At 42.2% G+C, this 12275-nt stretch overlaps 1 protein-coding gene across 3 annotated transcripts in view; it reads left to right on the forward strand.

The window, feature by feature from the left end:
• UNC5D (unc-5 netrin receptor D) overlaps positions 1-12275 on the forward strand; it is a gene marked incomplete at both ends in the record, with an annotated part of 503620 nt that overhangs the window by 316179 nt on the left and 175166 nt on the right. For all 3 annotated transcript variants that reach the window (XM_079779640.1, XM_079779639.1, XM_079779641.1), the window contains one exon: positions 6618-6721. In XM_079779640.1, coding sequence (XP_079635766.1) covers positions 6618-6721 — 104 coding nt within the window. The remainder of the gene's footprint in view (positions 1-6617; positions 6722-12275) is intronic.

A 12275-nucleotide genomic window follows, 5' to 3' on the forward strand; every position in this document is an offset into this window, starting at 1 on the left:
TTGATTAATTATACTCTGGTATACATCAGAGTTCTAGGGAAAAGTTCTAATCATAGTCTATTTTTTCATTGTCAGTTACTTTTTAAAAAAAAATATTGATATATATTTGACAAAAGCATTATATACTAGGTAACTTTAAAGTATGCAATATGATGATTTGGTATATGTTTATATTGTGAAATGATTACCACAATGAGGTTAGTTAACATAACCATTACATCACATACTTAACTTTTTTTTTTTGTAGTGAGAACATTTAAAATTTACTCTCTTGGCCCTGGCCTGGTGGCTCTGTTGGTTGGAGCATCGTCCCATACACCAAAAAAAGTTGTGGGTTCGATTTCCAGTCAGGGCACATACCCAGGTTATAGGTTTGATCCCTGGTCAGGCTTGTAGGGGAGACAACCTATCAATGTATCTCTCACATTGCTCTCTCTCTCTCTCTCTCTCTCTCTCTCTCTCTCTACCCCTCTTCTCTCTCCCTTGATCCCTCTAAAATAAATAAAAACTTATCCTGGGATGAGGAGTAAAAAATTAAATTAAATTAAATTAAATTAAATTAAATTACTCTTTTAGTAACTTTCAAGTATTTAATACAGTATTATTAAGTATAGTCACCATGCTGTATGTTAGGTCCCCAAAACTTATTTATCTTATAACTGGACCAACATCTTCCATTTCCCTCACCTCCCGGCCCCTGGTAGTCACCAATTTACTACTTGTTTCTAGTAATTCGGCTTTTTCAGCTTCACACATACATGAGATCATACAGTATTTGCCTTTCTCTCACTTAGTTCACCTAGCAAATAACCTTAAGGTTCATCTGTGTGTGGCAAATAGCACTGAGTAATATTTGTGTGTGTGTGCGTGTATGCATGTGTGTGTATGTGTGTTTATGTGACATTTTCATCCATCTATGGACACTTAGGTTGTTTCCATGTCTATAAATAATGCCTCAACATAGAGGTGCAGGTATCTCTTTATTGTAGCAATTTTATTTCCTTCGGGTACATATTCAGAAATGGGATTGCTGGATCCTATGGTTGCTCTATTTTAAACTTTTAAGAAACTTTCATACTGCTTTTCAAAGTGACTGCACCAACTTATTTCTACCCAAAGCGCATAAGAGTTCTTTGTGCTCTACATCCTCACCAGCACTTATCTCTTGTCTTTTGGGTAATAGATATTCTAACAGGAGTGAAGTGATATCTAACTGTGGATTTGATTTGCATTTCTCTGATGATTACTGATGTTGAGCACCTTTCCATGTACCTATTGGTCATTTGTATGCCTTCTGTGGTAAAATGAAGTCAGCTCCTTTGCCCTTTTCTCCCCCAGCCCCCCAGATTATTTGTATTTTGCCTATTGAGTTGAATGCGTTTCTTATATATTTTGGATATTAACCTTTTATCAGACATGTGGTTTGCAAATACTTTCTTCCATTTTGTAGGTTGCCTTTTCACTTTGCTGGTCATTTCTTTTGCTGCATAGAAACTTTTTAATTTGATATAGTCATACGTCTTTATTTGTGCTTTTGTTCCTTATGCTTTTCGTACCAAAACCAATGTCAAAGAGCTTTTCCCCTATGTTTTCTTCTATGAGCTTTATGGTTTTAGTTCTTACAGTTAAGCCTTTAATTCATTTTGAGTTAATTTTTATGAATGATGTAAGCTAGGGGCCCAAGTTCATTGTTTTACATATGTATATCCAGCTTTTCCAGCATAATTTATTGAAGAGACAACTCTTTCATTATTTAATATACTTGGTCCCCTTGTCAAATATTACTTGATTGTATATTTGATGGTTAATTTCTGGACTCTTAATTCTGTTTCATTGGTCTATATTGTTTCTATGCCGGTACCATACTCTGTTGATTACTAAACTTTTGTAATAAAGTTTGAAATCAGGACGTGTGAAGCTTTCAGCTTTGTTTTTTCTCAAGATTGTTTTTGCTCCTCAGGGTCTTTTGTGGGTTCCATGTGAATTTTAGGATTTTTTAAAATTTCTGTGAAAAATTGAAATTTTGATAGAGATTGCATTGAATCTATACATGGCTTTGGGTAGCATGGACATTTTAACAATGTTAATTCTTCCTATTCATGAAAGTTTTAGTTACTTCTGCTTATTTACTACAAATAAACTTGTAAAATAATTATTTAAAATTTCCTTAATTATGTCAAAATTCAAATTTTCAACTATGACATATCTAGTATCTTTTTAAAATGATTTTGCCATGTATCCAATGACCTCTTTTGAAAACACAAGTCTATTTTTTAGCTCAAGGATTAATTATTATGAATGTATTAATTATAATTTCTTTCAGCTTATTGTCTTCTAACATTCCTATTATATTCAATTATATTTCCCTATCTCAGCATTATCTCTTGTTAATCATTTCATCTTTTCTTCATCATTAACATTGTGCTATTTTTCTCTTAGCTTACTTATTCAGCATGTATTTGTTAAGGACCTGCCCTGTACCTGATATTCAGTAGGCACTGGAGATTTAAGGGGGAGCATTTCAGATATAAACCCACCTTCATAGAACCAGATCTAGTGAGGAAAACAAATGGGGTAAGCAATTATAAGAGCTGTACTAGAGGGAATTTCCTAAACTGGAATTTCTTGGTTCCCAAGCTATTGCCTCCCATCGCTCTAACCACTGGTCCATAATTTGTGACACTTGGGCTGGGACTCCCTGGCCAGATCCACCAATAGGAGCACCAGAGGAGACTGGCCACAGGAAGAGGGAGGCAAGGATACTTCTTCCTGCTCATTGTTTGTCCCTGTCAGCATCATCCTAGCAGAATTTCTTCATCTGGGAAGTGCCAGTTGACTCTTATTTCCAGCTTTTTTTTTTTTTTTTTTTCATATGCTTGCAGAACCAGCTTAATGATGCCCCCTCGAGATGCCAGCACTAGTCTGGTGAGCAATCCTTCTTCGGAGGTCTGGGTCGCGACTCCTTAAGTCCTAAGGAACCAGTACTCACCGTCCTCTCCTTAGACATTTGATATCTCTCTAAGCTTCAAAATGCTATAACCCCAACCTCACCCTTTGTTCCTGAATCTCCCCCCCACTTCTAGGGTGGGACCTGCTTCCCACAGTTCCCCTTTGACCTTTTTATTCTCCGATTATTTACATTAGTATTTTCTGTTAAAACAACTGCTGTGCTATGTTTTACACCTGTCTTCTGTGTTATTAGTTCAGATTTCTGCAATATTCAGCATGCTGTTTACCGTCTCTATGACAGATATATTACTAATTCAGCAGTTTTGATTGTATATATTTTTTCCTGCATAGTGTCAATTTCCTTGATGTCAGATGTTATCCTATTTATAACTCCCTATTCTAGATTCTCAGTTGCTATTTCCTTTTAACTTTAAAGAACTTAAATTACAAATTATCTAAAATGTCTCTTGTTTTGTATCTTAAGAGGAAGCCATTTAATTTCAGTTCTATGAATTGTCTCCTTTATTTTTAAAAATATATTTTTATTTATTTCAGAGAGGAAGGAAGAGGGAGAGAGAGATGGAAACATCAATGATGAGAGAGAATCATTGCTCAGCTTCCTTCTGCACGCCCCCCACTGGGGATCCAGCCCTAAACCCAGGCATGTGCCCTGATAGGGAATTGAACCCTGACCTCCTGGTTCATAGGTCAATGCTCAACCACTGAGCCACACTAGCCAGGCTGTCTTCTCCATCTTACCTAATAATAGACAAACATGTAAATTGACCATACCTCCGCTACACCACCACCCAATCAGGAGTGGTATGCAAATTAACCCAACAAAGATGGCAGTTAATTTGCATACACAGGCGCCGAGTGACGGGGGCGGGATGCTTGCCCCATCCCCGGTCTCTCAGGGCCTCTGGGCAGCGTTGGAAGGAGGGCCAGAGCGGAAAGAGGCAGCTCTGGGGCCTGAGCGGAAAGGGGCTTGGCCGGAGTGGGAAGGTGGTGCTGGCAGCCAAGGAAAGGAAAGCCCATTCTAGCACGAATCTTCATGCATTGGGCTTCTAGTTTTATTATAATCCTTTTTATGTGGCTGGGGATGTTTTCCGTACTATAAGAAGTTGCATAGAAGGTTCCCATCTGAATCTTTCAAGCCGTGGAACTAAGATAGGTGATAAAAGTCTTTAGTTTGCCAATTCAGAAGCCCATTAGGTTGGATGTCCTTTGGTGGGAATCAGAGAGAGGGTTGGAAGCATTTACCTCTGAGTCTAAGAGTTTATTTCCATAATTTGGATTATATTCAGTATCTAGCTGAAATTTGTCTGGTATATTTGCCCTCTTTGGGAGTCCAGAATGTCAGTGTCCCTGCCACCAGTGTTAGGTGCAAGCCAGACCTTCGTAGTACTTGGGGTTTTCACTTGGTGTGATACTTGGTTCCTGAATGGCTGCCTGTTAGGAGCTGGACCAGATATATGACACCCCAGTTGTTCTCTATCCCCCTACTTCATTTAATCTTTGAATCTCCACATTGAGAGGTGTTGATATGCTTCTTGTTGGAACTCTTCCAGTTATTTCAAAGGTCAATTGGGAAGAGCAAGAGGTTGGGTAGATCCTTTCTTTAAATGATCTTGGTTGTATGGGATCTACTAGAAAGGTCTTAAAGTTTCTTGTTTATAGATAATACCCGTTCCTATATCCCATAGTCAATACAGGGCTTTCCTTTTTATATACATATTTACTAGTAATTATCTGTTTATTGAACGATTGGTTTTCTGTGCTTCATCGGGTTAATTACCTGGCGTTGTCAACCTGCATTCTTTATTTAGCACCACTGAGCAAGAATTCCTTTAAGAAATCATGCAATCAAAGAGATGAAAAAAGTGACAAACACAGCAAACAAAATTCGCCACAAAAACAACAATCCTTTCCATTAGCAAACTGATGTCTTGTGTTAGTCACTCACTCTCTAATTTAGACTAATTTCTGTATATTTCTAATAAATAAATGAGTCATGTGGAGAAGGGATTTTTGGCTCAAAGATATCTTGTTGGGAGAGCAAAGGAGAGTTTGTAGTAAGAGTGTGGAGGAAACGTGAGATTCTTTTAAATCTGGAGTTTACGCGCAATCCCTTCATTCACAGTTTTGTCATCAGTTATGTGACCTTCATCACACTTAAAATGAGAAATCTGAATCATAAAGGCTGTGACAATATATGGATCTCCAACAGAAGGAAGCTGGCCTTACCATATGGGGATAGCAGAGAAATAAGAAGATGGGTCCTGCCATTTGCCTGCAGTACAAGCCTTTTTGAGGATCTTGTGCCTCCTATACACTCATGCAGATCTCAGAATATACAGCGCCACTGACAGAAGACATTGGTTGCCTCTGGGAGGGAAAACATTAAGAGTAAAATTCAAAAGCAAGTGAATACATGGATTGCTATGCTTGTTATTCATCGAGTGTTTTTGACTTGCTAAAAGCAAGTTTAATGTATTTATAAAATTTATAAAGATGTAACTGATTCTGGAGCTCTGCTCTTTACAGGGAACATATTTCATGTTATTGTAAGCACTGAAGAAAATTAAATCAATAAATCCACAGCCTGTAATTTGAGATACTCAATTGAAGAAAAAATACATTGTCAGGGAGGGAGGGGGATCATTTACATGGAGAAGGACTTGTAAAACTGTCTGTGCACTCCTATGCCGGGCTTTCAAGTGACTGCAAGAATTCAGCTGGCGCTGTAAAACTATTCAAGTGTTGTTATGACACCTCGATGGAAGCAAAGGTCAAGTCCCCCTGTTGTTCATGAAGCATCTGCTCAAGTGGAAAGCCATGCAAATGAAGCTCTTTCTGAACTGCCCATGCGTCCTTTTCCCTGAGAAAGCTTTGCTGGTGCGCAGTCAGACCGCATGTCCGGAAGCGTGGTGAATTTCTCACTGGCATCGATGCTCTCTGTGACCGCTGGCCAGCCAATGACCCTCTTCACACGTCTCCCTTCCACGTGTAAAAGGTTAACAGTGCCGCTTGTTTGCAAAGTGCCTGGAGCCCTCTCTGAAGGGCACTACACAGATACCCAGCACTTGTGTTTGAATAGAGGGCACTGCATTTTTAATTATGTGTTTGGTTGGCTGGATTATAGATTTTATTGTGGTTCAATGTGGCCCCTTCTCCCTGGTTACAAATAAAAGACTAATAGGTAATCTCACTCTATTATCATCTTCTAGAGCCCCTTCGAGGGTTAAGGAAATGCCAGAGGTTATAGATTAATAATGTATTCTTTAGTTAATAAAAAAAAATATCACACACATCTCAGCTGCATAATAGCTGTGGATGGCAATTTATTGGGCCAAGTGTTTCATCTGTTGCTAAGCAGATAATGCCGGCAAAGACTCATGAAATGAGTTTTGTTTTTCCGGCTCCCCAGTAAATCTTTTATCCTCTTATCAATATCAAGCATTAAGCACAGTTTTGTTAAGGTTTATTTTAAATGTGCTTGTGCATATTTGGGGAAATGATTCTGGCATTCTGGAACTCCTGAAACAATGAGTTTTGTGTGTGTATCTAGGTCGTGACAGTAAGCTCATGTTTTTACTGTATTTGGAGCAAATGTGAGTAATTCTGCCCCTGGAGCTAAGTGTCCTATATCTCCCACTTCTTTGCAGATTTACGGAAGAACTTCGAACAAGATCCACAGGGAAGGGAGGTTCCCATTGAAGGCATGATTGTGCTGCACTGCCGGCCGCCGGAGGGAGTCCCTGCTGCCGAGGTGAGAGGCGCCTGGGACAGGCCTGTTCCCAAGAGGGAGGGCGGAGTCCTGTGTGCTCATCCATGTGGAGTGAAAGCCTGTGTCTGGCATCCTTGCCCTCTGAACCCAAATGATAAAGGTGGTGAAGAAATAATGAAGGCAATAAGTTGGAAGAGGAAATTGCCTCTCGTCTACTTTCTTGTTGACACTGAGCTCTTGCTAGGCAGCCTGGGTAGGATTTGGTCTGTGTTCTTGCTTTGTTGGCCTCAGATCATGTAGGTGGCACCCTCTGTGTCCTCCGCCGGTCACCTTGGGCACGCTGATGTGCACATGGTTAACAGACCGATCTGAGCTCTAACCAGCAAGACCGTGTGAGTGAGTGTCCAGGGAAGGAGTGTCCACATTCAGTGTGTTTGCGTGTGCTCATTCTTCACTGGCTCCTGGAACATCAGTGAGCCTTCGTTAGGTTTTGGGCACTGTGCTGACATGGTGTAAAAGGGGCTGAAGCCACACGACTGCAATCTGTTATTCTTTCTTCTCAGTGAGGACTTTATTTTTTGCATGTTCTGCCATGTTCTTTGAATATAATTGTCAGTAATAGGACACTATGATAACAGGAGGGCCTCCTGAACCTTCCAGTCGCTGTTAAAGATGGTCTGAGAGGCTAGGAATACAGTGACTAAGGCAGTGTTGGCGGAGGCTGGCGCGTCAGAAATACCCGGAGTGCTTAGTAGACCGGCAAGTTCATAAACACGGGCCTGAGTGGAGCCTTGCACAGTGTGGCTCTTCTCTGGGAAGCTGGGGAGCTGTCCTTCGAGCTCCGGTTTAGTCACTGAGAAGAAGAGGGATTTTAAAGAGTCAAATAAACAAAAGCAAACAAAAGGAGCCTCTGCTTCCCGTTTTAGCTGAAGGTGCTGTGGGATTTCATAGCTGAGCAGACAAAGGAGCAGGAAACATAAAGGGGATCGGAAAGACACACACTCTGGCCTACGTAGACAGAAAGCGTGCTGGGCGGACAGTAGTCAAGGTTCTAATGGTTCAGAGAAATGAAGCAAACGGACTTGAAAATTAAAGCGAATATTCCACGCATGATATGAAATGATTAGAAAGGAAAAGGCTTATTTTTTTTTTTTAGGTTTTTATTTAATGTGAAAGAGAAAGATATTTGATTTCTTTTTTATTTGCCACCACCTTGCTCCTGAGCAGGTGCCAGGCAGCCGGGCGTTCGGTGCCCAGGTGAACGTATCAGCCTCATTTAAGGGACGCCCTAAGCGCTCCTGGGAGTCTAATTTGGGCATCAGCAGTTCACTCCAGTCACTACCCATCTCTCAAAATCCCAAACACTCACGTATATAAATGTCTCGCCTGTGTCACTGGCTGCGCGAACAGCAAGGCTGCCTTCCAAGCCTCAGGCAGGTCGCCGCTGTCAACTTTGGCAGAGAAACAGGGAGGAAGGTCACGTTTTTATTAGCTCCCTGTCGGTGGGAACCTAACGTTCTCACATGTCTAGGAATCAATTTTTACAGCTGGAAGAGAACTTTGATATTTACCTGGCACAGCCTTTGAATTTTAAAGGCAAGAAAACTGATGCTCAGATCAATGACCTACCAAAGGTCTTGCAGCCATTTAAGGGCTAACTGTGTTTAAAATCTTTAAACAGCTCCTCGAAGCACTCAGGGTAAAGGTCTCTGTTCTCCTGGTGCCTTACGTGGCCCCACGTAATCTGGCCTGCTGTTCTCTCTGACCTCATCTTCTGCTACTCTTCATCTGACCTCCCTATAGCCACACTGGCCTCCTCACTCCTCCTCGGGTGTGCCAGTCATGCTTGTACCCCAGGGCCTTTGCACATGATGGCCCCTGTGCTAGAACATTCTTCTGCAGCTAATAAATTGCTTCACCCCTCCATTTAGGCTTGCTCAAATATCACCTGCTCAGTGAGGCCTGCTCTGGATACTTGATTGAAAGTCTCACTAACCCACCCCCTGCATATACTTTCAAGCTCCCTTCTCTGCTTTATAATTTCTCCTTAGCTCTTATCATAAACACACTACTGTATTTACTCTGCTTATTGTCTGTCTACTCCACTAGAATATAAGGTTCATGAGGGACATTTTTCTTTATTTTTCTATTGCTGTATCTCCAGCAAATAAGAGACTGCTCTTAGATCCAGGGACTCAGTAACTGTTCGTTGGCTGTGAATGAAAACTAGTTTTCTATATTGATGAATATTTGAGGTTATACGAGGGCCTACCTCAGACAGAACTGTGAAATCCATTAGACTGGCGTTGTTTTTCTCCCATTCTGGTACTAGCAAGTGAGTAAAACATCCACCTGCTCTTTGAAGACATAACTAATAAAATAAATGAGTAAAAGAGAGAGGACAAAGGAGAGAAATATAAAGGATGTGCAATCTGGTAAGATAATTGCAAGGAGGGAAACTATACCTTGGTGTGTAAATGCATCCATGAGTGTGCATGCATGTATACACACACCCCTACCCACACCTCTTCTCCCTCTCTCTCTCTCTCTCTCTCTCTCTCTCTCTCTCTCTCTCTCTCTCTCTCTCTCAGCTTTCCAGAGGCTGCAGGGGATTAGGAATTTCGGGACTTCAGGGCTCTTCGGGGCTGTGGTTGGAAGAGGGGGTTCCTGTGGGGACATGGGCTGACCTCTGGGAAGCAGCATTCCTATCTGTTCAACCACTGGGGCAAGGCTTTACCCGGAAGGCTTTACCCAGTTGAAGCTTGGAAACAGCTCTTTGCACATCCCTCCACACTTCTTGCCTCTGTTCTTGAAGGCAAATGAGTTCCGCCTGTTCACTCAACTCATTCTCCATCTTCATTAGCTTCTGAGGGTGCTTTTCAGCTGTCACCACAGGAGCAGAGCGGACCTGAAAACTTCCAGTGGCCACACAAACCAGTGTCAGTGGCAAAATGTTTGGGAGAGATGCTGAACAGGGGAGAGAGGACTCAGTACAAACGTATCCAAAAGAAAGTGTAATTTCTTTTCTGGTACCTACCCTCCTGTCAGATTTCCAAACTGTAGGGATTCACTTTCTCTATTAGTTACCTAGGGCTGCTGTGACAAATTACTACAAACTAGATAGCCTAACACAATAAAAAATGTATTCTCTCACAGTTCTGGACGCCAGAAGTCAGAAATCGGGGTGGAGGCAGGATTGGTTCTTCCTGTGGGCTCTGGCAGACAATTTGTCCATGCCTCTCTCTTAGCTCAGGGGTTTTCGGTGGTACGTGATGCGTAGACACATCACTCCAGTCTGTACCTCCGTCTTCACATGGTGCTCTCCTCTCTGTGTGTCTGAATTTCTCTCTTCTTTTTTAAAAAACCTATTTTTATTCATTTCAGGGAGAAAGGGAGAGGGAAAGAGAAATAGAAACATCAATGATGAGAGAGAATCATTGACCGGCTGACTCCTGCACGCCCCACACTGGGGATCCAACCTGAAACCTGGCATGTGTCCTGACTGGGTATTGAACCATGACCTCCTGGTTCATAGTTTGACGCTCAACCCCTAAGCCATTCCGCTGGGCTGAATTTCTCTCTTCTTATAAGGACACAGTAACTGGCGAAGGGCCAACCCTGCTTCAGTATGGCCTCATGTTACTATTCTAGGCCACAGTCCATCTGTAAAGACCTTATTTCCAGATCAGGTCACATGCACAGGTTCCGTGTGGACGTGAAATTGCAGGGGGCACTGATCACCTCAGCGCACTTCCCATTCTCCCTTTGACATCACATCACTCTTTCGTGTTAATCATGTATGAGTTTTAGGAATACATTTTCGAGTCAGGCTGGCTAAAATTAAAGAGGGCTATTCTGATTCTGAGGAGCAACTGGGGCTAGAGGGTGGTTTAAAACACAAATTCTGAGCTGGGAGCAGGGGGAAAGCTGTGTTTCCTATATTTTATGTGATAGATGGATATGGAGAGTGTTTCAACCACACTGTGGAATGGGCTATTGTGGGGCCCTAGCAGGCATTTATAGCATCATCTTAATGCAGGCAAGCGTCCCCGCTCCCAGCACTTGAGTTATTTGGAATTTCACTTGTTTATGAGCTGATCCTACCTATATCTGTGCACCAGTATTTACAGCTCCTTGTCTCAGCAGTAGCTCGTGCAGTAGTTATTACCACCATCTGTGTTGTTGTGGAAGGGAAGGCAGAAAGAGAGCGGAGAGCTGAGGAAGAGAAGGATGGGGAAGGAAAGTGCAAACTTGCATAACCTTCCACAGCCAGGGTCTCCCGGGGTGGAGATGTCTGCCAAGGCCTGTCAGGTGGTCTGCAGCTCCTGAAAAGTGTATCTTTGTGTGTCCTGTCTTCACAGTCCTGTGAGGAACCCACAGTGGATGACTCTTGGGACTGGTAGTAATTGGGAACTGTGCTTGGAAATGGATCGGTTATGTAACTGTCACTGTCAATAGTATCATGCATCTTCCCTGAGCAGTCCATGCTCCACCCTCCCCACTGCCCACCTCTGGTGTGTGTATATGGGGGGGCGGGGTGCTGAGGGGCCATCACTGGAAAGGGTTGTGGCTGGCAGGGCTGTTGGATTTGTCCTGCAGTGGCACAGGAGGTCTCCTACTTGGCACATTGAAAGGCACGTTGGGGGCAAGTCCAAGTCTTGTTTTCACAAGACATACACAATGGTCTTCTTACTGTAAGATAGAACTTTTTGGCAATTAACTCATCTATGTGACCAGAGAAGGCGGTTTATATAAGAATAGAAAGAGCTACCATTTATGGAATGCCTCCAGGTGCCAGGTACTATGTTAAGTGGTTTCTTTATGTAATTTAATTTGCAAAAGACTGCCATGAGATTCTAAAAAACTATGCGTGTTTTCACGCCCACTTTACAGGGACTTGTTCAAGCTCTCAGATCACTAGGAAGCCAATCTAACCTTAAAGTTCCAATCATTCCTTTCTCTAATAGTTTGTGGGGTGTGTGTGTGTGTGTGTGTGTGTTTTAATGAGACTGTGGGTTTAGTTCCTTTCCTGAGCCTTTTTGAAGCTTGGGAGCCATAGGCCAGTGATAGCATATATGTTTGCTATAATACCTGGCAGTCCACCCTTAGGATTAGAGGTTTTTGGATTAAAATCTCTTCTCACTAGTATGCTAATCCTAAACCTGCTGTAAATTCTGTTTCTTTATTGGAACTAGATAATCTCATGATAAAACTCAGACTAGAGAACTGAGAGTAGAGGCTTTTGGAGTTGAGGGGGGCAAGAGCTGGGGCTTGCTGTTATCCTGGGGGAGAGAAGTATAGGATGCCTACAGTTATAGACATGTGGGCCTGGAGGAGCAGAAAAGGGGGCATATAAAAGGGGAGGTGAGAGGACTGAGGGTAATATTCCCTCATTACAATTTTCCTACATTCGGTCATGGCCCAGACATACCTCATTGTCATGAAGGGCTCCAGATATATTCTGATAAATGTTTAGTAATGTCTATCGCAGGGTTCTTTTTCCTGGTGTACATCAGCGAGGTAGAAACGGAACTGAGGATTGTTAATGTGACACAATGGGGGGAAAGTATGAAATTTGGAGTCAAACAGGCCCAGG

The sequence above is a fragment of the Cnephaeus nilssonii genome (assembly GCF_951640355.1).
Source record: "Cnephaeus nilssonii genome assembly, chromosome: 8".
Classification (NCBI taxonomy): domain Eukaryota; kingdom Metazoa; phylum Chordata; class Mammalia; order Chiroptera; family Vespertilionidae; genus Cnephaeus; species Cnephaeus nilssonii.